Genomic DNA, 27,477 nt, shown 5'->3' on the forward strand with positions numbered 1-27,477 from the left:
AAAATTATTTTATGTTTTCCATATTTTTTCGGTCTTAGGCGACCCCTGTGAAAGGGTTATTCGACACACACCCCCAAAGGGGTTGCGACCCACAGGTTGAGAACCGCGGTATTATAAGGACACTTCAACCTACATGAAGAATGATTGAATCTTGACAGATTCGCCAACACATCTTTGTAATAGATTCTTTGAGATCAAACTCTACATATTTTATTTATTTCTCTGCCACTGTCATTTTTTGAGGGAAGAATTATCCTAAGTATCACAATTGAGGTCCATCAACATGAAGGATCAAAAAAACACCTTGCTAGAAAACTTATAATTTTTCTTCTCCTATCCAAACATCTGGTAACCATATTTTCTTAAAAGGGGTTATTTACTACAAAAAGTTGGGGCAAGTATATTTTTGGCAAAGAGTCTGGCATGAGGCCCACTTTGGATCAGGTGTTTATTCCAAATAAACTCCTCCTTTCCTGAAAAAAAGGACAACTTAAATATCGCTTTAAAACAGCATAGGATGTAATTTGACTCAAAAAAAAAATACATTTTCCATGTGCCTAGGTCGATTTCTGGCAAATCCTAGTTACCTGATGCAGTGAGTTTTACTTATACTAGCCTGGCATAACATCCAGAGGCCTTTACAGATGTTAGTCTGAAACTAACAATTTGAAAGAGACCCTTCCTGTTCCAATGTTAATATTATTTTAAAATCATGAGTACATTTGCACTTGTTTTTATATAAATGTGTGCTTCAATTTGAAAGATAAGGCTTGCTCAGTTTTATGCAAAAAAACTTCACAACTTATCAACAATTTAGTAAAAGTATCTTCAGAGTCTAGCCCAGGGGTCGGGAACCTTAAACACTCAAAGAGCCACAAAGGTCCTAACTGTAAGCCCCCTGTTCAATTCTGGAGCTGACTGGAAGTCCAGTTCCCCCACCATAGAGTCTCTTCCTAGCGCAGCATCCTTTTTCCTCTATGCATCCTAACTGAAAGCCCTATCAATTGTGGAGCCGACCGGCGACTGGGAGCCGCAGCAGAGGGATGAAAGAGCCACATGCGGCTCCAGAGCCGCGGGTTGCTGACTTCTGGTCTAGCCGGTCACTTGACTTTTTTCTAATTGTTTTGGGAATAACGAGGATGCTGTATTTTGAAAATACAAAATATGCAAACAATTATAAATATTCTATGATGTAAATAATTTGTTAATATTCTACAAAAAGAAAAATAATCACAACAAAATGTAACATCATTTCTCAATCCATTCTTTTTTTTTTCCCCTTTAGGATATCAATTTTTTTCTACTTTTTGATGGTAATCCTCAGTAACAAGACCACGATATACCCTAAGAAGGATCTGTTGTGGAATCAGGTAAGTCAGCTCCTATCTGGAGGTCAGGATTCAGAATATTCCTGGTTTATTACCCTGGTTCCCTGAAAATAAGACCTTCCCGGATACTAAGCCCAATCAGGCTTTTGAGCGCATGCGCTCAATTAATCCCTCCCCCGAAAATAAGCCCTCCCCAAAAATATTGCAGTACAGCAGCAGCCAGGAGGTGACCATGCTCGCCGCCTCCTGCACATCAAAAATAAGACCTCCCCGAAAATAAGGCCAAGTGCTTATTTCGGGGGTCAAAAAAAAAAGACCCTGCCTTATTTTCGGGAATACATGGTAACATTATTTGTAAAGATAATAAGTTTATTTGTTTTACTATATTTGCCAATCACCCAGTTAAAGTTAAAGGAAATTAAAGGGGAAAAAAAAAAGCTTTAACAAAGCTACCAGGAACTTTTACAGAGAGTGTGTGTGTGTGAACAAAGTGGAATGGAGAAGATGATAGCCATAACTTCAAGATAGTAAACCCAACTTTTATTTTTAAGAAGTAATAGCTAGGTAAACATTATTACTGTTTTTATTACCATATCTCATTTATGCATATATACATAACATTCTAATTATAAATATATTGTATGGAGCTTTGATCATGCAGCCAGAGCTGCCATCCTTGGTTCTTTTGTATTCCTACCAGCCACTCCCATGGTCTCTCTGGCTCAATGAATTTTTTTTAAAAGCCAAGTAGGGGTGGGCTGCTACGGGTTTGCCCAGGTTCGGGACAACCAGTAGCTAATGTTATGGCTGGTTCAGAGAACCACCAAATAGCAATAGCAATAGCAGTTAGACTTATATACCGCTTCATAGGGCTTGCAGCCCTTTCTAAGCGGTTTACAGAGTCAGCATATCGCCCCCACAGTCTGGGTCCTCATTTCACCCACCTCGGAAGGATGGAAGGCTGAGTCAACCTTGAGCCGGTGAGATTTGAACCGCTGAACTGCAGATAGCAGTCAGCTGAAGTGGCCTGCAGTACTGCACCCTAACCACTGCGCCACCTCGGCTCCTGGCTGGCCCCGCCCAACCTTCCCCTCCCAGGAGTCTCCACACGGTCCGTTTTGGATGCAAGGTAAGTGCAGGGCCTGTGCGAAGGTTTGGGGAGGGGGGGAACGAGCCTTCTGGAAAGCCTCCGGAGCCCGGGGGAAAGCGAAAACAACCCCCTCCACCATGGTGCAGGAGGCCGACTAGGCCCCGCCCACCCAGCAACCGGGCAGAGAACCCATTGCTGAAATTTTTGAAGCCCACCCCTGAAGCCAAAGACTGGCTTTCATTTTATAGAATGTGCCATTGTGCCTGCATTAACTAAGTTGCAATGAAATGAAGGAGGATAAATGCTGAATAGAAAAGCAGTGAACAAGGTCTATAATTTTATCTCCACGCGAAGCCGCTTGCTATGCTGTAATATCCCGTGAAAAAGAACGGTTGCAGAAAAGCAAAGCATTGAAAAACCCTAAAATGTCCAAAGGGATCTTCATCGATCATTGATTCAGTAGGTCAGTGAAGCGTTTGATCCCCCAAGTGGATAAAATATACAGTGAGGCACAAAAAGTCATGGATCGTTGTGAACTTAAAAGACATTTAACAATTCTAGAGAAGGAATATTTCATTTCGAAAGAGAAAAGAGGAGGTACGTTGCTAAATTTGCTAGGCGTGGATGAAATAAGATAAGGATGGCATCGATCTAAAAGAAATACAGGTAGTTCTCAACTTACAAACCATGTGTTTAGTGACTGTTCAGTGAATTCAGTACTCTGTAGGGAATGCAAGGAAGAAATATTCCTTGTTAAGAAGCAAAACGAACAGTCAGTAAGAGTCAGATGGGAGACTTGGGTCGGGAGGGTTTAGGTTTAGGTTTATTAGATTTATATGCCGCCCTTCTCCCAAGGACTCAGGGCAGCGTACAACATTAAAAGAAACACATAATACAAAAGTTAAAAAAATAAATAAATAGAATATTCCAAACCCAATTAAAATTGACAATGACATTTTTTTTTAAAAAATCGAATTAAAATTAACAGTGATCAATAATTTGTTTTGTTTTGTTCAGGCCAGGCTGGAAAAGCCAACTTTTTAGGGCGCGTCGGAAGGACCGGAGGTCGGGGATTATATTCCAGAGGGAAGGCGCTCCCACAGAGAAGGCTCTCCCCCTGGGGGTCACTAGCCGACACTGTCTGGCCGACGGCACCCTGAGGAGGCCAACTCTGTGGGAGGGGTGCCTGTGGTGGCCCGAGCGCTCTTTCAACGAAAACGGGCGCCCTGTTTTCATCCAGGACAGCCTCCTGCAGCCCTCTGCCAGCAAAAACAGAGCTCGGGGGGAGGGGGGCGCACAGCCCTCCCGGGCTCTGATTCCGCTGGCAGAGGCACTGCTGGCTGGTCCTTCACTGTTTCCAGGGTAGCCCCGTGGGCCAGATCTAAGCACTCCATGGGCCACAACTGGCCCACGGACCTTGAGTTTGACACCCCTGCTGTAGAACATTCTGGAAAGTATAGCTCAAAGTCCCAGAAGAAGGCAAGCGGTAAGCAGTTGGCGTGTTTCCCCAAAAAATCTCCCTGGCTTTGTCCATAAAGTTACCTGGAGGGGATTTTGGCTTCCTTCACTTCCCTGGGTGTGCCTGTTGCCAGAGTAAGACCCAACTAAGATCCTCTGAATGTTAATCTCACCTTCCTTCCTTCCCATGTCGTTGCTTCTTGCTTTACTGTTCCAAACAGGATAAGCGACCAGCGGGAGTCCTACAGTTTTTGACAAAAGGTACAAATTAGTTTCTAAAGCAACTGCACGGAACATAAGCAACATCCAGTATTCCTGTGACGGTGTCTTAAAAGTCATACTTAAAAGCATAAAAATTAACATTTAAAATGTTAGGGAAAGCCGTGAATGAAAACAGATGCATCTTTGCATCCTTTTAAGAGGGGGGGGAATCTGTATATAAAAATAAAAGGTCCCACAGAGCTGAAGGCTGCATTGCAAACACAAAAAAAAGCAAAAAAAACTGACGGCAAAGATGTTTTAAATCTGTTGTGCTAAAACCATTCATGGGGAATTCATTTGAAATTAAATGTATCAAAGCCCAATGGATGTACAAAATAAACAGCCTCAGTATATCTTGCATTTGATCTGTTTGTTGCTATGAAAATATTGACAAAAGGCGAACGAATGGGCTTCGTTTAGCTTTTATTATACTTGGACAGCTCTGGAACCTTCCCCCCCCTCCCCCTCCCGAAAGGCAACGCTCTTCCTCAATATGAAGTTAACACATTCGCTGCAGGTCTAAAGCCAAAAGGCCAAATGCAGTCTCACAAAGAACATTCTAGAAGTCAGACGTAGTAATTGCCAATACGCCCATTGGAATTTCCTGAAGTCGTGTGTTTCTTTGCCCCTGAACGTTATCTTGCTGTTCCGTATGGAAAATGTCTCTGCTTGATCAAAAGCTGCCTTATATTTTCCCTTCGGCCTGGAGAAATAACCAGTTGTGTCCGTGGCAGGTCAGAGGGCACCATCTCACAGTACACTTCTGCCCTTGCGTTGCCATTATTTTATCTTTATTTTTGGCTCAGCCATGAAGTCACTATCCTTAGTGTGCCGTCTTCCTCAACCTCAACAGCTGGAAGGTGGGTGGACTTCAACTCCCAGAATTCCCTAGCCAACCTAGGGAGGGCTAGACTAGAAGATCTCTAAGGTCCCTTCTAGCTCTGTTCTATTATAATGAAAACAGAGGATTGCACATGATTGAGATGATTTCAAATACGGTAAGGAGGACAGGAGGATGGGCCCAGAGGCCTTCCTTTTTGTTATTTGGTCAAGAGACACCAAGAGGGCTATTATGGAGCTTCTGTGAACCTTCTGAATAGCTTATATAACTTATATACCGCTTCACGGTGCTTTACAGCCCTCTCTAAGTGGCTTACAGAGTCAGACTCTTGCCCCCAACAATCTGGGTCCTCATTTTACCAACCTCGGAAGGATGGGAAGCTGAGTCAACCTTGAGCCAGTGAGGATTGAACTCCAGGCAGTGGGCAGAGTTAGTCTGCAATACTTGCATTCTAGTCACGGCACCATCAGGGCTCCTATGCTGCTTCTAGATCTCAGTGATGGCAGTCTGTGACCCTGAGGCGAGCAAGCAGTCCTTGTAACCATCTCCCCTCTTTGTCCTGATGGACCGAAGCAAAGGATTGAAAGTGTAATGCCCGCAACACAGTGGGAAGGAGGAGTGGGCTTGCACAGTAGTTCATGGCAGTAGAAATTCAGAAATTTCTTCAACTTTGCGGTGGGGGGGGGGGGGAAGCTGAGTCAGCTTCTCATGGCTACCAACAGTGAAGCTTACCAGAGGGCAGAAATCTGAAAGGGCACAGAACATTGCCCTAAAGTATCAATGGTTGGATGGATGGAGTAATGAACTGATGGAGCGATGGAGCGATGGACGAATAACAATAAACTGAAGTCCGTCGTGACTCATGGATCTGACACTCCGGCAAGCACATCCAGCTCCAGTCCTTCAAGCTTCATTTCTGCAAAGAACATCTGAGCGGTTCTGCAACAAATTACACCTTCTGTTCAACTCCCAGAAAGCAGCCTTCAAGTAGGATTATGATTGGATGCAGGCAGAGGTGGTATTCAGCCAGTTTGGACCGGTTCAAGCAAACCGGTAACTCTGACGATCAGCCGGCCCCGCCCGCCCACCCTGCTCTATCCTGTCCTTTATTTCCTGCTTTCTAGCTCATCTCAGTCATGTGGCACAGCTGATCTCCCCCCCCCCCTCCCACTATTCTACTTAACCCATGCCGACTTGGAAGGTAAGCAGCTGAACCTCTAAATGCTCCATTTCCGGGACTGCGCTTGCAAAGCACACATGTATATGAAGCACATGCTCACTGAACCAGTTGTTAAACTGGCAACATCCCACCACGGGATGCAGAACTCAGGTTCTAAATGCTCCAAAATGCCTGTGGGAAAAATATTACTCCCCCAACCTTGAGAAATACCTAAGATGCCTTGAAAGTGAAAAGCAAAAATAAGACTTGTTCTATACTTATTTCCCTCGGAGGCCAGTGATTATGGTGAGTGGTGGCGGCAAAGAATTTAATCCAGCCTTGGTTGTATTTTAAATGTTCTAAACATTTTGGAAAGTTTCTAGGGTATCATGGAAAGTTAGAACTGGGCAGTTTATAAACAGGAAGGAAGGAAGGAAGGAAGGAAGGAAGGAAGGAAGGAAGGAAGGAAGGAAGGAAGGAAGGAAGGAAGGAAGGAAGGAAGGAAGGAAATAGAGAAGGGAAGGGAAAGGAGGAAATGTGAAATAGAAAATCAAAAGAGAACAGGGAAGGAAGGAAGGAAAATAGACAAGGGAAGTGAAAGGAGGAAATATGAAATAGAGAATCAAGAGAATGGAGGGAAGGAAAGAAGGAAGGAAGAAAAGAAATGGAGGAAGGAATCAAGGAATCGCCTAACCAGTATGTTTTTCTATTGAGCAAGTAATGTGGCATATGTATGTACATTCCAACTTCATTATGTTAACTAACTGAGACATTTTTGTCAAGTCCTGTACAAAATATCTGACCTTAAGGCAGATCACTTCCTTAAAATAAAATACTTAAAGGAAGTTTTATTTTTCAGCAGTGGTCTCTAATGCAATATCATTTCGTTCTTATTTTCTGAAAAAAAATGAGCAGCGCTTGATTTTGAATGTCAATGAGCATTAGGTAGAAGTGTCCTGTGAGCTGTACTGGTGTGTGTGAAAATACAAGTCAGGCTTTGTGTACTTGGTTTCGGGCAGAATAGCACAGTTTTTCCATCTGTCGCACCTGTTGCACTAGCATTTCAGGCTGGTGGAGAGGGGGATGGAAAAATATACAGGGATGTTTTGTGTGCTCAAAGAAGTCGGACAAGCATTTTGAACTAGGGTGGTATTCACCTACTTTCCTGACCGATTCGCAAATGTGAGTGCGTGCACGGTCATCCGCACATGCGCATTGCTTGAAAATGTGTCTAAATAGGACGGCATAGAGCCGGGGCTGGTGGCCAGGCCCACCCACAATTTCCACTACCGGTTTGGGCGAACCGCTCCGAACCGGCTGAATACCACCTCTGATTTTGAAGCTGGAAGTTTTAAGAGCACCATTACTGGGAAACATATGTTGTCCAAGACAAATCCATAAGGGGCCGCATTTGAGCCGAGTCTCTGCTATATCTCCTCTAATAGGAGTCCCACTTACCTGTTCTTGTGCCACCTATTTTAAAACCAGTGGTACAATTCACATGTTTCCGTAAATGACTCTTTCCTCATTTTTAAGGCATTTTTTGTAAAACTTTTTATGTTCAGAGCAGTGGTGGGTTGCAGGCGGTACGCCCCGGTACAGGCATACCGGAGCCTGCCCAGAGCACCGAGTTCTGTTACAGTGCTCCGGAGGGCCCACCCGCCTGCCCGAGCTCCTTACTTGTGCTTTAAAGCCTTCGGCGCTTCGGCACACATGAATGGCACATGCAGTGCCTGCGTGACACTCCGCCGAGCATCTGGAACATCGCGGAGGCTTGTGGAAGTGTCGCTGGCAGGTACGATGCATGTGCATGTGTGCGCAACACCGTACAGGTTGGAACGGGATCCGGAACCCACTACTGGTTCAGAGCCATTTATAGAAACTTGCTCTGAAATCTTTTTATCAGCTTGCGTATAGACAGAGAATTATCTTCCAATCACATGCAAATCTTTGTTCAACAGCGTTCTGGGTCTCTCTCCCCCTCCCCCAGGAAATAATGCAAAATAGCTGAATGTTTAATGCTGAGAATTGACATATATACAAGGTTTAATCCATAACATGTGTTTGGCCAGTTTTTCCACTGCTTGCAGCTTTGACCCACCCTTCCTTTGGCTTCTGTGTGTTTGTTAACATTAGAAATCTGGCAGAGATACGGCTTCAGAAGGTAAGATTAGATTTGGGGTTTTAATGGCTTCCTTATTTATATATTTTGAGGTCCCACTGCTACATGTAACCTTCACAGCTATTGGATTCTAATTAGACAATAATAAACTAAGGAAAAGATCACGGTGTGCAGGAGGAACACACTAATAAGAAGGTACAGGTAGTTCTCAGTTTATGAGCACAATGGAGCCCGTCCATTTACTGTCGAAAATCGTGATGCTCATAAGTCAACATGTGACTTGTTTAATTTTACAACCTTTTTTTTTTTTTTTTGCAATGTTAAGTGAATGCTGTGGTCATTAAAGAGAACCCATTGCTCAAAGATAAATTTTTACAGATTGTCCTGTTTCAGGGGTGGGCTGCTACGGGTTTGGGAGAATCCATAGCTAACATTATAGCTGGTTCGGAGAACCTCCAAGTCTCACCCAGGCTGGCCCCGCCCCTCCCACCCTACTCTGCCCCTCCTAGGAGTCTATACATGGCCCATCTTGGATGCGCGATAAGTGCAGGGCCCGCATGGAGACTCAGGGAGGGGGGAAATGGGCCTCCTAGAAGTTCCAGAAGGTCAGAAACAGGCTCACTTCGGACTTCAGAGCCCCAGGGGAGACAGTTTTCACCCTTCCAGAGGAAAGCCTCTGGAGCAGAGGTGGGTTCCTCCCAGTTCGCACCAGTTCGGTAGAACTGGTTCGTCAAATGTACCGAACCGGTTAGAAGAGGTTCCACCAGTGGACCCGGAAAGCAGGCCACACCTACAGAAGAGGTTCCAAACTTTTTTGAAACCTACCACTGACACACACACACACACACACACACACACAGACTCACACAGAGAGAGAAAGAGAAAGAAAGGAAGAAAGAAATAAAGAAAAAAAGAAAGAAAAAGAGAGAGAGATTGAAGAAAAAAAGGAAAAAGGGACAGAGAGACAAAAGGAAGGAAAGAGAGAAAGAGAGAAAGGAAGAAAGAAAGAAAGAAAGAAGCCACTCCCACCAGGTCACATGGCCGGCAAGTCACTCCCACAAAGGAGGCCACACCCACAGAGTAGGTTCGAAATTTTTTTGAAACCCACCACTGCTCTGGAGCCTGAGGAAGCCGAAAACACACACACCCCCCGGCATGGTGCAGAGGCCGACTAGGCCATGCCCAGCATGGCCACGCCCACCCAGCAACTGGGCAGAGAACCAGTTGAAGCCCACCCCTGGCCTATTTTATGTGTTGATCGTGATGATAATGATGACAACTAGCCTGAGGGATCACCTCACTACAGACCAAAAAATAAGGGAATTTGTGTCTGCATCCCTCTCTTCCAAGAGAAGTGTTTGTTTATCAGAAGCTTAAAGCAAGACAGAATTGAATCAGGCTTATCTACACAGCTCTAGGCAGGATGTTGATGAAAAGAAGATTGAAGTTGGAACAAATTCCCCTCTTGTCCTATTGCTGGCCATTTGTGGCTTCCTTACTAATCTGACCTCCTTCTGTTGTAGCCCGCCAGCAGCCAGCAGAGCTGGCGGCAGATTTGAACAGCGAGGAGGTTGGGGAGGAACATGGGCCAGTCTGGGGAAGGCTCTGATGAGGTCTCTGTGTCAAAGGCAGAGAGGGGGCCAGAGCCGTATGCCAGTTATCAGCTGTCTTCAGAGTCAGACATCAGTGAGGCAGATGAACAGCTGGAGCCTGTTCCCAGTATGCGCATGGGCTGAGTTGCCAGACGAAGGCAACTGCTAAAGAACAGGGGTCGACTTGGGAGTAAGGCCACAGGTGGACGATGAATGACCCCTCCCAGAGGGAATAACAGAGGAGCAAAAGGAGAGTGGAGTTTGCAGGAGACAATTACTTTGCTTAATTGGTTCGTGACTCTCTGAGACCAGGTTTTGCAGATATTGGCCTGGCAGCTCTCCAAGCCAGATAAGGCCTGTGACCGTAAATCCTCCCTTGAAAGACTTTGCTGGATATGAATGAGCAGAATTCACAATAAATGAATAAAGGTTTTTTTTGTGGGGACCAGGAGTTTGTTTCATGCTCTTGGGAAGCCTAGATCAGAACACCTTCTGATAGTACCCTTTCTGGTGGTATTTCCCAACCAGTCAATTTGGTCTAGGGACATCCAGAGAGAGGAGATCAAAATGGTTGAGATGGCAACTGCTCCATTGAAGCCCTGCCCTGTTTTTAGATGCATTGAAATAACAATTGAAAGGGTTTGAACCTAAAAGGATTTCGAGCCAAACATTGCACACATCTCTATAAAATATCTCCCCCTGCCCACCCCCACCCACCCACCCACCAACAATCTAGTCTCAGAACTTCTCACAGAGCTGGTTGGTGCTGGCCAGGGCTTTTGTGCAAGTGTGCCCATTCACGTCTGCTTCGGGTTGTGAATAGAAAACAACCTCGAATCTTATTAATTTTTATGGGCCACTTTCACATGGAGATCGGCTTTTATTTAAGGGATCTGCCTTTATTCTCCCAACTCTGTCGCCAGCAAGGTTTACTGAGCGAAAACAGAGGAGGGTATTATGGGCAGAAATCTAATGAATGCTGCAGAAGGAGACCATCCTCAAGTATCATTCTTCATGGCCGGGTGCCAGATTGGAGGTCAATGTGAGGTTATCCTGTCTGACTTTCGGGGGGGGGGGGTAAAATAGCCCACCCGAGTTCCCTCCCAGGGTGGGGAGGTGGGGGGAAAGAGGGAGAGAGAGAGAGACAGCAAAGGGTCTTGGCAGTTGCCTCAGTGTTGTAACAAAAGCCTTGTTCAAATGCGTTCCTGGTTTACCCACACCTGTCATAAAGGCACATGCGCAAACGCACCCCTGCTCCGACAGTAAAGCTTGTTTCCTATTTTAAACACTTTGCATGTCTGTCTGCGTTCCCTTCCCTCAGCAATTCCTCATCATGCAATGGGGAACGTGTGTGTGTGTGTGTGTGTCACACCGATGGGAACTCACAAAGTGGCAACCAGCAGCTATTCCAAGCAGTGTTTTCATGTTGGCTGATTTGAAAAGCTTCGTTGACTAATCCAGAAAAGAGAAACTGCGTAGATGAAGGATGGTTTTTCTTAGAAACTCCTTTATCAGGTAGCCCCGTGGGAAACTGCATAGACCAGTGGTAGCCAACCTGGTCCCTACCGCCCACGACTGGGCGTTGCAGCTTTCATGGTGGGCGGTAGGCGTTTGCTGTAACTCTGCTTTATAAACTGTATAAAGTAAAGTTACTTCCCTACTTTATAAATCACCGTTACTGTGGAACTGGTGGGCGGTCAGAAAATTTTACTACTAACAGAGATACAAAAGTGGGCGGTAGATATAAAAAGGTTGACTACCCCTGGCATAGAGTAAAACCGATATGTGGCCAATCCATGAACATAGATTGGTTGCTTGTCTACTTCATTGTTTTGATTAAATTAGCTACCAAAAGAGATTATATTTTTCTCCAGGACATGAATAATCTCATTTTATCATCAATTTGATACCCCACCCCCCCAAACAGTGAAGCTTGTCTGTGAATATATATCTATTCTTCTTCCTCCTCTTTTTCTTCTCTTCCTCCTATCAATCTTCTATCTATCTATCTATCTATCTATCTATCTATCTATCTATCTATCTATCTATCTATCTATCTATCTATCTATCTATCTATCTATCTATCTATCTACCTACCTACCTACCTACCTACCTATCTGGCTGTGTGTGTGTATGTTCCAGCATAACTCTGGAACACCTCAAGCAATTTCCATCAAACTTGATACACAGATTACTTACCCTCTGGAAACAAATACTGTGGGGGTGAGACACCCCTAACAACCCTGGGGGGGGGGGGTTGGCGTTCTGTTAAGTGCCTGTTGTGTCTTAAAACTGCTTCTACCGTACTGCCTTAAAATGGCTTCTACTGTACAGCGCTGTGGAGTTGCCATGGTAACAGCTTCACCGTACTCTACAAGGGTAAGGGGGGAAATCAAACATTAGAAATTGTGGCCACATTCATGAAGGAGGGTTGGGATAAATAAATACCCAGGCAGTGCCAGGTTATCAGCTAATAAATAAATAAAAGTGAGTGGTACTGTGATCATATTGTTGTGGTCCCCATCTTGATGTTTTTTGCCACACTCTTAAGGACACCCCTGTTAGTGGGCCTTAGACTTGCAATCTCTTTTTCTATGGGGGAAAAGCTTTTGTTTCTAGAATCAGTCTCCTCCAAACAGCTGCTTCTATTTCTAGATTCTTTCTCAATGTACATCTTGAACGGATCAATGGTTTGATTTGCACAGTTCAGTAGGAAAGAGGCCGATGAGATAATCTGATGGTCTTAGTTTTTCTTGAAATTGGTTGACTGTTCTTCCTATGTAGAGAAATATATTTAGTATTAGCCAGAACCTGATTATACCTTGAAAATAGATAATACACATAGATGTATTTTTGTTTATTTTTTGTGTGAAGTTCTGGTTGCTTCTTGTAGCCCACATACATTCTTGTTTGGGGCACTATATAAATAGGGTAAAATAAATGATAAGAGAATAAAAAAATGATTTTGACTTCCCTCAAAATATATATGTTTCATCAGAGGAGAAATTTCTGAATTCAGATTTAATAGTTCCTGAAATATTTGGGGAATAAAGTTGAAAGAGGGGCATTTCAGAGCTCGGTCTCCAAAAGATTTAGCTTGTAAGCTCTTTCTGTGGAAATAGAGATTGTACAATATTCTTAGTGGAATAAGGGGGGAAATTTATCTTTCTGGTGCATCAGACAATTAAATGCTCATTTAAAACTCTATAGGACAATCCTCATTCATTCTCAAATGTCATTTTAGGCTTATATCAGACAAATGAACAAAAAGTAAATCTATCGGCTCCTCACAGCACGAATTGGGGGGAAACGGCAGAACGGTGTCAGGTAATTACAAAAGGGTTTTTCCCATGATCTCCTTACTCGTACCATCCGCCTGTAGGTTTATTTATCCTACCAGCTTAAAAGAGTGATAGTGATTTCCATTAATCCTAAATATTATCTTTTGATATCTTTCGGATGGTTGGTATTAATGAAAAGCTGGTAGCTGGAGAGCTTGGATTTAAAAATTAATTAGGGACTGTGCTTTACATATCATACTCTATAGAAAATTTTAGCAAAAAGGAGTGGTATGTTGCATAGTCCTTTTTGCTAAAATTTGCTATAGAATATGAGTGGTATGTTCCATAGAAGTGGGACACGGTGGCTCAGTGACTAAGACACTGGGCTTATTGATCAGACAAGTTGGCAGTTCAGCGGTTCAAATCCCTAGCGTCATGTAACGGAGTGAGCTCCTGTTACTTGTCCCAGCTTCTGCTAACCTAGCAGTTCAAAATGCATGTAAAAATGCAAGTAGAAAAATAGGGACCATCTTTGGTGGGAAGGTAACAGTGTTCCATGTGCCTTTGGCGTTTAGTCACGCCGACCACATGACCACGGAGGCGTCTTTGGACAGCGCTGGCTCTTCAGCTTTGAAACGGAGATGAGCACCGCCCCCTAGAGTCGGGAACAATTAACACATACGTGCCGGGGGAACCTTTACCTTTATGTTGCACACATAAAGTTGGGTGAATATACAGAATTGATTTCACTCGGTTGGTTCCAAAGCACTTAGATATTTCCACCAAATTCCTATCGTTTTAAGATTGTGAAAGACGAAGAGGTCTTTTGGGGGATCAAAAAGAAAAAGATGGCATTCCATATTGTTGAAATCCCATTATTGGTGAAACATTACAATGGAGAGATTGTTATAATTAAACTTGAGACCTCAATAGAATTGAGAAGGACCCTCAATGAGAGAGAGTCCTTGATGCTCTTTGAGCTTGCTTGTTTTCTTGCAGACATTTCATTACCCAACTAGGTAACATCATCAGTGCTAGTAAGGAATTCCCTTTGCTGTCAGTTTATATTCTGGTGACTTGCCTGACTGTGTGGGTAAAGGCAGCCTTAGAGATTCTTTGGTTGGGCTGTTTACTGATGGCCCTTCGGCAGTTTCTTGTTTGGGGTATTCTTTATTTGATTGCTGGTCTGAGGTTAACCTTGGAGTTAATCTGTGCTGACCTGGGTGCTGAATACTGGTGGAAAGGTGCTGGAGTCTTTTTCTCTTTGGGGCTGGTTGATTGTCTCTCTCATAGTTTACAGATGTTGTTAATGTCTATGTGCCCATTGATGGCTGATTTGTCAGAATGCCAGGCTTCTAGAAATTCCTTGGCATTTTTGGACTTGGCTGGTCTGCGATTGTCACATTTTCCCAATTGAAACTTAAAGTTAAATCCGTCTACATGTTGTGAAATTAAAGAATTTCCATCATCTCTTCTGACCACCAGTTGGTATTCATGGATGCGTTCCGCCAGTCTCCTGCCTGCCCGTCCTACAGAGTGGTGGGTTGCAAATGTTTTTACGACTGGTTCGTGTACGCTCCCGTGTGCACTTCTGCGCGCAACGCCTCTGCGTATGCGCAGAAGCATCCAGGCAGGTTGGCGGGGCCTCCCGCGGCTGCTACTACTGGTTCAGCCAAACCAGGCCGAACCGGGAGCAATCCACCACTGCTCCTACATAGTGGTTGTTGCAATCTTTACATTGTATGTTGTAAATGACTTCTGTTTGTTTTTTCTTCTGGGGTTGCTGGGTCTTTTGGTTTGCTTAGGATGTTTTAAAGGGCTTTTTAGTTAGCTTGTGTTCTGCAATGATTCCATGTGGTTGTAGTATTCTGTTGGTGTTTTTTGAAATATTATTGATGTACAACAGTGTAATTCTTTTTAGGGTTTGTGTTGGCTGTGCCACATTTGGGCTGAGTGGTCAGGGACTTCTTGATAACATTCTGTGGGTATCCATTTTGTTGGAATGTATTATATAGATATACAATACGTACAAACTTGAAATTTGGCACCTATGCTCCTCTTGGCTTATAGGTGCTCACTAAGAAAGGATTTTTCTAAATGACCATCAGATCATCAGTATTTCTTATACAGTATTATATTAACATGTGTCAATTGCGACCCTACCTGGATTGGGAGGCCCTTCAGATAGTCACTCACGCCCTTGTGACCTCAAGACTCGATTACTGTAACGCGCTCTACATGGGGCTGCCCTTGAAGAGTGTTCGAAGACTTCAGCTAGTCCAGAACAAAGCCGTGCGAGCGGTCGTGGGTGCACCCAGGTACACCCACGTTACACCTATCCTCCGCGAGCTGCACTGGCTACCTATTAGTCTCCGGACTCGCTTCAAGGTGCTAGTCGTTACTTATAAAGCCCTACATGGCATTGGACCTGGGTACCTGAGAGACCGCCTCCTGCCAATTACCTCCCATAGACCGATCAGATCGCACAGACTAGGCCTCCTCCAGATCCCATCTGCCAGCCAATATCGGCTGGCGACTCCCCGGGGGAGAGCCTTCTCTTTTGCAGCTCCAGCCCTCTAGAACGAGCTCCCCGTCGAGATCCGGACCCTTACTACTCTCCCGGCCTTCCGCAAAGCCATGAAGACCTGGCTGTTCCGGCAGGCTGGGGGACTGTTGAAATAGTCAGCCCCATGGGAACTATGAATGTTGTGTATTTTAAATTGTTGTTTGTCTATTTGTCTATTTATCCCCTTCCTTTGTTTATTGTAAGCCGCCCGGAGTCCTTCGGGAGTGGGCGGCATATAAGACCAATAAATTCCAATTCAATTCAATTCAATGCTAAGAGTTAGGCGTTCTACTTCCCCTCCCCACCTGAAAGGAACTCTGTTCCAACTGTCAGTTGCCTTATATGGGCTTAGCCAGCGCATGACTCATCCGGCCTGCGGGCTGGGAGTTTAGACATTCTACTCCCCCTCCTCACCTGAAAAGAACTCTGTTCCAACTGCCAGTTGCCTTATATTAACACGCTCTGATGCTAAGGAGTTACACATTCTACATTATTTTTCAACCTTTAAGTGTCAATTTATCAAGCCCGATCACATAGTTTCATAGTGAAGCGTGAGTATCCAGCTAGTTCCATATAAAATGACATCTGTTTGTCAATCAATTGGAGGACAGCTTGCTATCATGAAGATGCACTGTCTTTGAAAGACAATCCCATCTGAGAAGAAGAATAAAGAAACAGTGGGCCACTGGATTACCTTCTGCAAGAAGATTGCACAGACTGACTACAGACAACGACATGACAAAGTAGCCACAACAGTTCTCCTGAATATCTGCAAGAAATACCATTTGCCTGCAGACAAGAATTGTTGGGCCCACAAAATTGACCAAGTAATAGAAAACGAAGAAGCTAAAGTGCTCTGGGACTTCAGCATTCAAATAGAAAGTCACCTGCCACATAACACCCCGGACGTAACAGTTGTCGATAAGAAAGACAAAAAAGTCTGGATAATGGATGTGGCAGTGCCTGGAGACAGCAGAAGAGAAGAGATTTGGATTTGGATTTGGATTTGGATTTGGATTTGGATTTTATTGGTCTTGTATGCCGCCCACTCCCGAAGGACTCCGGGCAGCTTACAATAAAAGAGGGAAGGGGGATAAATAAGACAATACAAAATATAAAATACCACAACATTGACAGTTAAAGTGGGGCTGGATACTTCAACAGCCCCAGGCCTGCCGGAACAGCCAGGACTTAATAGCATTACGGAAGGCCGGGAGGGTAGTAAGGGTCCGGATCTCAGCGGGGAGATCGTTCCAGAGGGCTGGAGCTGCAACAGAGAAGGCTCTCCCCCGGGGGGTCGCCAGCCGGCATTGGCTGGCAGATGGAATCCGGAGAAGGCCTAGTCTGTGCGATCGAATCGGTCTTTGGGAGGTAATTGGCAGGAGGCGGTCTCTCAGGAGAAAGTACTTGAGAAGATTAAAAAAATACAAAGACCTACAAATAGAAATAGACTGACTGTGGCAAAGGCAAGCAAGGGTAGTACCAATAGTAACAGGCTCCTTGGGTGCCATCCCAAAACAACTGGAGCACCAGTTGAACACCATAGGCATTGACAAATTTACCATCAGTCAATTGCAGAAGGAGGCTTTACTTTCAACTGCTTCCATCCTGCAACGATATCTGTAACTCCATCAAACATCTAGATTTGCCTATCCCAGGTCCTTGGTAAGGACTCGATAGGAAGACAAAAATGCCAAACCAAGTTTAAACATCTGGCGATAGCAGGGTCAACAAGAAAGAATATGAAAAAATCACGAAATACCAGGACTTACAAATCGAAATTCAACGACTATGGCACAAACCAGCAGTGGTAATTCCAGTGGTAATTGGCACACTGGGTGCTATTCCAAAAGCACTGGAATTACATTTAAAACAGTTAAAAATTGACAAAATCACCATCAGTCAAATGCAAAAAGCCGCACTGCTTGGATCTGCACGCATATTACGAAAATACGTTACGACGTCCTAGGCCCCTGGGTGGGGCCCGACTAGTAAGCAGTGCCAAATCCGGTGAAACAACTGGCCACTGTGATACAATTCTGTTATTGCTAGTAATAGTATTAATAATATTATCAATATGATTAATATTAATATTGTTGTTATTATTATTAATAATAATAATAATGCCTTCCCTTAGCATTTGGACAGCTCCCTTCTTTCTCATCATTTAAAGAACTAATTAGTTTTAGAAGTTATTTTGCGCTGCGCTGCTCATCTTAAAATTCAGAATAAATTCTTGGTTACAGCACAACAAATCTGAGAGGAAAAGCAAGTTGGAGGGCCCACCATTCAGAGTCCTGGAAGGCGAAAAGACTGCATTGAAATGGGGGGGGGGGGATCACAGCCATGTGGTTGTAGAGCCATCTTTTTTTTTCATGCATTAACCCATATAAGAAAAGGAGGGGGGGCTTCACCCTCTTCCTTGCAGCCCCTTTGGGTCCTCTCTGCAGACATCCCTGCTTCTGCCCAACTATTCTTTTCAAAAATTGGCTTTCTGTACAGGCTGTGGTACAGCTGTACAAGCTCCTCGTTGGCAGTGATATTGTCTATAAGAGTTGTCACTTGGCGAGGGGGGGGAAAGCACTATTGTCATTTGACAAAAGGCACCAATTCTCTTTGCAACCACAGAAAGCGTTTTCCCCTAAAAGGAACATTCCTGGCATGGCAGATGCTCCGTAATGTCTACAGCGAAACAAAAAAGGCCTTGTAAAGTATTTTCAGAGAGCAGGAGGATATTGTACAATATATTGGTCCTTTCCCCCCCCCCTTAAACATCATTTTTCCTCCTCCAGAGGCAAATAAAACTCAGCCTCGATCATTATGGTTAGCTTCAGCAAACAGATACGAGAAATATTATGTTGGTGTGGCATGCGGATAACATTTTCGTGCATTATCTGCAAGACGTAAAAAGAGAGCAAATGTGTGTGGAGGTTATTGCACTGCTTGTGCTTTGAGGAGACAGCAATAGCCAAGAAGTCGAGGAGATGCTGGTGGAACACATAGGGAGGAGCACTGAATTAGAAGCTCGCCCACTCCTTCACCATTAGCCCTGCTTAGAGGTTGCATCAAGCCAACTCAGTCTTGTAATCTTTTGAAGGCCACCCGACAAGGCCAAGAAGTTTCTGGAAAAGATATGGCTTCTTTGTCCATTTGGGGAAGATTTCAAGAGGAATGGAAGCAGACCCATCTCTACCATTCCTATATAAAACCACCTCAAAAATTGAAAAAAAAATGTAGAATCTACTCCAAGGTTTCTCAACCTTGGAAGTCTTAAGAAGCATGGACTTTTAATGGCCAAGGTTGAGAAACCCTGATCTAATCCATCCCACTAGGTAAGTTCCTCTCCATTCGTGGTGAGATCTGTGCTTGAAGGAGCTGTATCTTTAGTATCTTCACTCCTCTGCCTTCCCCGTCACAAAATAACCAAGTTAAACTTGGCTCTGTCTCAGTGCCAGCATTCATCCTACTAGATGGACATATAGGGGAGAAAATCCCTCTGTTGTGGCCCGCCAGCGGATCTGGTGGCAGATTCAGACAGTGTTGAGTTTGAGGAGGAACATGGGCCAGTCTTGGAGTCTGGGGAAGGTTCTGATGAGGGCTCTGCATTGGAGGCAGTGATGGGGCCAGGGCCATCTGACAGTTATCAGCTGCCTTTGGAGACATCAGTGGGGCAGAAGAACAGTTGGAGCCTGTTCCCAGTGTGCGCATGCACAGAGCTGCCAGGAGAAGGGAACAGCTAAGGAACAAGGGTCGACTCAGGAGTAAAGACACAGGTGGATGGTGAATGGCCCCTCCCATAGGGAATAAAGAGGAGCAAAAGGGGAGTGGAGTTTGCAGGAGACAATTAGTTCAATTCATGAGGGTGAAGATCTGTTCCTGAGTTCTCGCCAAGTATTGTCTGCTACAGAGTGGCGTTTGGAAGATATCGGCCTGGCAGCTCTCCAAGCCTGATAAAGGTCTGTAGTTGTGAAATCTCTTGAAAGACAGTTAGCTGGGACTTTGCTGGAGAGGAATTCACTTTAAACTAAATAAAAGGAGTTTTATTGGAACGAGGAGTCGGCTTCGTCCTTTTGGGAAGCCTAGTTCAGAACACCCTCTCAATATTTCTCTTTGCACATGACACCCAATGTTAGGTACAGTTATGAGGTCGCCGGGAGTCACCTTTGACTGGAAAATAGGCTAAATGATTGTTTTACAACCGCTAAATGCAATAAACATTACTGAGTACAAGGCGCTAATTTTATGACAGAACACTTGCAAGCCTGATAACCGCTGGGGACAAGTGATGTCATATGTATCATGACATCATCCTACAAGTGATGGGGATCACTGATGTCATAACAAAATTGGTATTATCATGACTTCTACCAGAAGGCATTTCTCCCTCAAAACTCCCAGTCAACTAAGTTAAATAAGAACCATAATCGAGATGTCAGATTATGAAATCAGTTGTCAATTTAACAATAGAGGACCTTTTAGCAAGGGGACCTTTTAAGACAATTTTAGCAAGAGGTTCTCTGCCCGGTTGCTGGGTGGGTGTAGCCTAGTCGGCCTCCTGCACCACGGTGGGGTGGGGGGGAGTGTTTTTACCCTCCCTGGACTCTAGAGGTTCTCCTCAAGCCTCCGGGAGGGCAAAAACAGGCTCTGGAGGCCGGAAACTTCTGATAGGGCCATTTTTCGCTCTCCCGGAGCCTCCGTGGATGCCTGCACTTACCTGCATCCAAAAACAGCCACATGGGGACTCCCGTGAGGGAAGGGGTGGGCGTGGCCAGCCAGGAGTGGGATTTGGGGTTTCTTCAAGCTGCATAGAATCTTAGCTAGAGGTTTTCCCGAACCCCCAGAAGCCCACCCCTGCTTGTATCCCATTGGGGCCACTCTCTTTCAGCCCAACCCACCGCACAGGGTTGTTGTTGTTGTTGCGGAGAAAATAAGAGAAGGAAAGAATATTCGGTAGACTCGCTGTCTTGAGTTATTTACAAAAATAAAGGTGGGATATAAATAAATACATCATTACTAGCACCCACATATTGATGCTGTTATATTAAGTCAGACAGCTACAGCCAGAGAGGTTTTTTGATGGGGCATTATATCCGCTGCTGTTTTATGTGTCCTAAAGTCATGGGCGTGTGAGAGAAAGGAGTAAGTTTAAACAAATTTGACATCTCAACGGCTTTTTATATGCTGACCAAGCATTAATCTTCCTTCTTTGTTTGCGAGACTGGTGTGTGCCATCTAGTGGTCCTTGTGGGGATTGTCTTCATTCACATCTTGTCTTTATTTTATTACAGAAAGTGTTTGTTCGTTCGTTCTTTCTTTCTTTCTACTCAGTTTTCTGCAACAGTTGTGGAATTGCTTAATCACCGTCAGGAAATTCGAAATCCGAGTCTTACTTTGCCCGTGCTTACTTATTATTCTTTAAAAAAGTAAAATTTCCCTGAGTTATTAGTCTCTTCCTAGTATTGGATTAAAAATCCACTTTATTGGTTGCTAAGGTAAAAAAGTAAAATTTCCCTGAGTTATTAGTCTCTTCCTAGTATTGGATTAAAAATCCACTTTATCGGTTGCTAAGGTAAATTAAGTGCTAGAAGCATGCAGAATAAGAATGTGTATCATCATCATTAGTATTAGCACTACTATTTGCTTTCTCAAACCAGTAAAGATCAATAAATCTCAAGGCCAAATTAATGACAATTCTTTTGGTGACATCTGGGCTCATCTTGGAAGATAAATAGAATTAGCCCTGGTTTGTACTTATATGTGAGATCTCTAAAAAAAAAAAAAACAGTGTTGTAGGATCAGGAGTGGTATTCACTTACTTTCCCTACTGGTTCGCAAATATGAGCGTGCTGTCCACGCATGCGCTCGGCCTTCCGCGCAAGCACTTTGATCGTGCATGCGGCTTGCACGCATGCAGGTTGCTTGAAAACATGCCTAAATACGATGGCATACAGCCGGGGCAGGTAGGCGGGTCCACCCGTGATTTCCACTACCCTTTTGGGCGAACCGGTCCAAACTGGCTGAATACCACCTCTGTGTAGGATAGTCAGATTTCAAAAGGCATCCAAGAAGGAGGCAGGGCCAAGCCATTGCCCCAAACATGAAGCTGAGTTAGAGAGCTTAAAAGTGGTTGATATTGCCAAACAGTGGAAAGAAGAAGCAAAACCTGTGTTTGTATTTCTGGTATAGCTAGATGCCCTGAGCAATAAATATAGAAGTTATTAGATATTGACACATATATAAACCATTGCCGGGCACAGAGATTGAATTTTTATGCTATATTTATTTATACTAGCAGGATACCCATGCTTCGCTATGAAACTATGCGATCAGGCTTGATATTGATACATGGACACTTAAAGCTTGAAAATTAATGTAGAATGTGTAACTCCTTAGCATCAGAGCGTGTTAATATAAGGCAACTGGCAGTTGGAACAGAGTTCTTTTCAGGTGGGGAGGGGGAGTAGAATGTCTAACCCCTTAGGCTAGATGACTCAAATGCTGGCAACAGCCAGTCCCAGTTTAGTAAAGCAGAGTATGTTAATATAAGGCAACTGGCAGTTGGAACAGAGTTCTTTTCATGTGGTGAGGGAGAGTAGAACATCTAACTCCTTAATATCAGAGCTTTTTAATATAATAGTGTGTAAGAAATACTAATGATTGCATGGTCATTTCAGAAAATCCTTTCTTAGCAAATACCTAGAGGCCAAAAAGAACCTACTTCAAATTTCAAGTTTGTAGACTCTACAGTTCTGGAGATTTTATGATGAGTGAGTGGTATTTGGCTTTTAGATAGATAGATAGATAGATAGATAGATAGATAGATAGATAGATAGATAGATAGATAGATAGATAGATAGATAGATAGATAGATAGATAGATAGATAGATAGATAGATGATAGATAGATAGATAGATAGATAGATAGATAGATAGATAGATAGATAGATAGATAGATAGATGATAGACAGACAGACATTTGTGTACATATGTGTGTTCTTTGGATGGATGGATGGATGGAGGGAGGGAGGGATGGATGGATGGAGGGAGGGATAACAAATGGACATTACCTGTCATAAGACAACTGTGATTTGATGACATTTTATTTCCTTTTTTTTAAAGAATTTTATTAAGTTTCAAAAATAAAGTTAAAATACAAAGTTATGACACAAAGAAAAAAGTGAGGGAGGGGAACAATAAGGAAAATGTTACACATGACAACCCCCCCCCCCAAAAAAAAAACATAGGAGAAAAATTACTTCCACCTCTCTTCAATACAGATATTGTTATAGGATAAAATAAACTCCAGTTTTCATTTTTTTAAAAGAAGATACAAAAATATGAAAGACATACATAATAATCAAATAATAATATATAGTATCATAGTCTCTCAGCCTGAATAAAAAAAAAATGTAATCCATAAATGCATCGTAATATCACTCCCACAAATACACATATTACTAAATATTCAATCACTTTGCCTGGGGATATGATATAAATGGCTTCAGGAATAGTTTTAAATGGTAGTAATTTTTCTTCTTCTAATTATGTTATAGACTTGTTTATTGTTCTGTCGTCTTTTGAAAGAGATTAAAATGGAGGAGGATTGCCAGCTACTAAAAAAATGACTACACAGAATGTAAAATCTCAATTAGAATCAACACCCCCCCCCCAAAGATGGCTTGAACATAATTTTTTTTTTTTAGACTTAAAAAGTTATCTGAGAAGGCTGACTGAAGAGAAAATAAATTGGTGTGCTAAATTATGAAGTGTTGCTTTAGAAAGAAACCCAGAAGGGGAAAGGAGTGGGCTGCTTGAAGCCAGCAGGAAGCTGAGATGGGGGAAAGATACAGCCTCTTACTCCAGCTATTCCTGTGGAAGCTAAGTGTGGCTTCTGTAGGCACATCAGGACCGGATGAATTGCTGCGAGCAGATTTCTTGCTGTGATTCAGCATTGGAAGTAGAATCCTAGCCAGCAAATAATTGGAGTTCCAGATCGAAGGTTAATGACCCTTTTGACCTAGGCTTCACAAAATCACAAAGCAGACTCCTTGTCCCGACAAAACCCATTTTTTTTATTATTAAGCTAATGTGAATTCCTCTCAATCACATCCAGCAAAGCCCCCAAACAGTCTTTCAAGGGTGAATTTACAACCCTAACCTTGTCAATCTTGGAGAGCTGCCAGGCTGATATCTTCGCAATGCTCTACAAGAAAATAATTGGCATGGAGTCTCTTAAGAGTCACGAACAAATCTTCACACTAATGAAATGAACAAATTGTCTCCTGCAAACTCCACTCCCCTTTCGCTGCTCTGTTCTCTCTGGGAGGGGCCATTCACCGTCCACCTGTGCCTTTATTCCCGAGTTGGCCCTTGTTCTTTAACTGTTCCCATCTCCTGGCAGCTCTGTGCATGCGCATATTGGGAACAGGCTCCAGTTGTTCTTCTGCCCCACTGATCTCCGACTCCGAAGGCATCTGATAACTGTCAGATGGCCCTGGCCCCATCTCTGCCTCCGACACAGAGCCCTCATCAGAACCTTCCCCAGACTCCAGGACGGGCCCATGTTCCACCCCAACCGCCTCACTAGCTGAGTCTGGCGGGCCACAACAGTGACACACACACCCCTCCTGCCCTTACTCTTCCTCTAGTGCAAGGGGGGGGGGGACCACAGGCCTTTTCTGACTTGTGGACTTTAATTGAAGTCCATGGCTAACTAAGGAATTCTGGGAGTTGAAGTCCATGGCTGGCTCAGGAATTCTTGGAGTTGAAGTCCATGGCTGGCTCAGGAATTCTGGGAGTTGAAGTCCATGGCTGGCCCAGGAATTCTGGGAGTTGACATTCATGGCTGACTAAGGAATTCTGGGAGTTGAAGTCCATGGCTGGCTCAGGAATTCTGGGAGTTGAAGTCCACAAGTCATAAAGTCCCCATCCCTGCTCTAATGGGACTAGACTTGTCACAACAAATTGGGGAGGATTTGAGACCCACAGCACTAACTGGATCAGAGTAAATACTGTATATTTAAAAAGCAAATAGGAAGTTTGAATACCTCAGCAGATGCCAACACCTGACCGACATTGTCTTGGCTCAGAATTGATCAGGGTTGGATCTTGTTAGCCCTTTGATGAGAGACCACCAGGAATTGCTGAGCTGTAGAGCCCCCACATCCACCCCGAACAAAACTTCCCAGATTATGGCAATCAGTTTCCAAGAAAACTACGTGAATGCATTCATGGAATCCCCTGGATTGAAGCCCAGCTTGACTTTTAGGATAATGCGTGGGATCAGCAAAAGAAGAAGAAAAAAGTCAAAAAGGGGCTTTTCTTTTGCCAGTTGTGGTAACAGTTTCCTTGTTGCTTTCGTTGGTGTCAAATTAGAGTTCTTGCAGCAAAAGCTTTGTGAATAATTGACTTGGAGAGCAGCGTGCTGTGGAATGCCATGGCAGCAACATTCTGCTTCTTTGTTGACATCTTGAAGACTTCCTTGTGCTCCATTAATGAAAGTGGCGCTACCCAAAAGCTTTGTTCCAGGAATTAAATGCATTGAAACACCCACGTTGCAGTAAATCCACCCAGCAGCACAAGATCCTGAAAGTCACGAGTCCCCATTCTTTAAAAAAAACGTTCTTATTTTTCATCCATGCTTTGTAGAGCTGAACCTTCTGAGTGGTCAAACATTTGGCGTCACCCAAGTTAGGTTTTCTCTCATTTGGGGTCCTTTGGGGATGGGGGCCCTGGGACCCTCATGCTGACTGAGAATCCTGGGAATGAAGTCTCTGCGTGCTTGAAGATCATTCATTAATTCAGGTAATCAATTTGTATGACTGCCAGGGGTGGTTGGGAAATGTGCACGCACACGCCCTGTCCGCACATGCGCCTGGCCTTCCGCGCATGGGCTTTGCTCAAAAACAATCACTAAATGCGATGATATAGAGCAATTTCCACTACCGCTTCAGGCAAACCGGCCCAAACCGGCTGAATACCGCCTTTGATGGCTGCCCATTTAAGCAAGTGACTCTGGGCAGTGAGCAATCATTCCATCCTAAATGTGGATAAGAACGTTCCATCTGTTGCTAGGTTGCTCTTGCACCAATGGTGGGTTGCAGGTGGTACGCCCGGTACGGGCGTATCGGTGCCTGCCGGGAGGACTGGGTGCCATTCCAGTATGGTATGGTATACCCACCCGCCCGAGCTCGTTACCTGTGTTTGAGCTCTTCGACGCTTACGTGCTCGGAGCGTATGGCACCTGCGCAACGTCCCACCAAGCAGCTGGAGCATCACAGAACCGTTGCAGACATAAGGACGCGTGCTGCGTGCGTGCGTGCATGTGGGGGACACTGGACCTCGTTGCACCGTACCGGTTGCAATGGGATCCGGAACCCACCACTGTCTTGCATTATTTATGAGAATGGTTGCTTAGTATGACCATTTTCCAATTGGGAAAGTCCATTCTCCCTTTGCCAAACTGTGCTTCTGACCTAGTTACTAGTGTCTGATTTTTTTTTTTAGAATCTAGCTCTTTCAAATTTGAAAAACAAAGTACGTTAAGAGGGGGCTAATAGGTGGATAAAACTTTTTTTTCAATTTAGAACTAAGCTGAAAGTGTTCTTTGAGGTCTTCTAGTCTCAACCCCTGTTCAAGCATATATACCAGTGATGGTGAACCTTTTAGTGCCTAAACCGGAATGTGTGTGCATATGTGTGTGCACTGAAAACCCGAAGACCAGCTGGCCGGCTCATGGCACTCTTTTCGGGCTGTTTTCAGGCCGTTTTTCAGCTAATTTCGAGCTGTTTTTCAGGCCAAAACCAGCCTGAAAACGACCCAAAAATGGCCTCTTCTTTTTGCCATTTTCAAGCCATTTTCTGGTTCTCTGGCATGCACCAGAAACCAGAAGAGCAACTAGCAACAGCATGCTAGGGCTCTGTGTGCCACTTCTGGCACACGAATCATAGGTTCGCCATCACAGATACATACCATTCCAGACAAGCGGCTGTCCATTCTCTTCTTATAAACCTCCAGGGATGAAGCACCCACAACTTCTGAAGGCAAGTTCTTCCACCAGTTAATTCTTCCGTTAGGAAGTGTCTCCTCAATTCCAGGTTTTGCTTCTCTCCTTGATTAGTTTCCACCCATTGTTTCTTGTTCTACCCTCTAGTGGTTTGGAAAATAAGATGAGCCCTTCTTCTTTGTGGCAGCTCCTCAAATACTGGAACACTGCTATTATTCCACCTCTGCTCCTTTTATCTAGACTACCCATACCCAAATCCTGCAAAAAAAAAATGCCAAATCGGTTCCACCACAAAACCGCGGTAGACTAAAGCGCGCTCGACAAAAGCGCGTACCTGACGTCATCACAGCGCGACGAAAACATCACGCTGTGAGCGGTAAACTTAAAATTAACGCGAAAACCTTACCCTAACCCCCCCTAAACCTAACCCTTAACCTAACCCTAAACCTAACCCTTAACCTAACGCTAAACCTAACGCTAACCCTTAACCTAACCCTAAACCTAACCCTAACGCTTAACGTAACCCTAAACCTAACCCTTAACCTAACCCTAAACCTAAACCTAACCCTTACCTTTACGTGAATCGGCTTGCTTTAAAAGTGCTTTTTAAAATCTCCGCGGTCGTATTTGTCGCGCTGCTGATGACGTCAGGTACGCGCTTTAATCGGGCGCGCTTTAGTGGTCCACGGTTTTGTCGTGCCACGGCCAAATCGAGTTATAAAAGACCTGGCTGACTGCATGATCAACCATCATAACAATAACCCACAAATGGCAC

The 27,477-nt window shown here is 44.1% G+C and overlaps 1 protein-coding gene across 1 annotated transcript in view; it reads left to right on the top strand.

Moving 5' to 3' along the window:
- Positions 1 to 27,477, top strand: part of LOC148044180 (uncharacterized) — a 170,347-nt gene that overhangs the window by 138,463 nt on the left and 4,407 nt on the right. The window contains exon 4 of the mRNA XM_087723053.1: positions 1,286 to 1,370. Coding sequence (XP_087579179.1) covers positions 1,286 to 1,370 — 85 coding nt within the window. The remainder of the gene's footprint in view (positions 1 to 1,285; positions 1,371 to 27,477) is intronic.

The sequence above is a fragment of the Thamnophis sirtalis genome, unplaced genomic scaffold, assembly GCF_051295495.1.
Source record: "Thamnophis sirtalis isolate CommonGarterSnake01/CBP01778 unplaced genomic scaffold, rThaSir2_p1.2 scaffold_9, whole genome shotgun sequence".
NCBI classification, from domain to species: domain Eukaryota; kingdom Metazoa; phylum Chordata; class Lepidosauria; order Squamata; family Natricidae; genus Thamnophis; species Thamnophis sirtalis.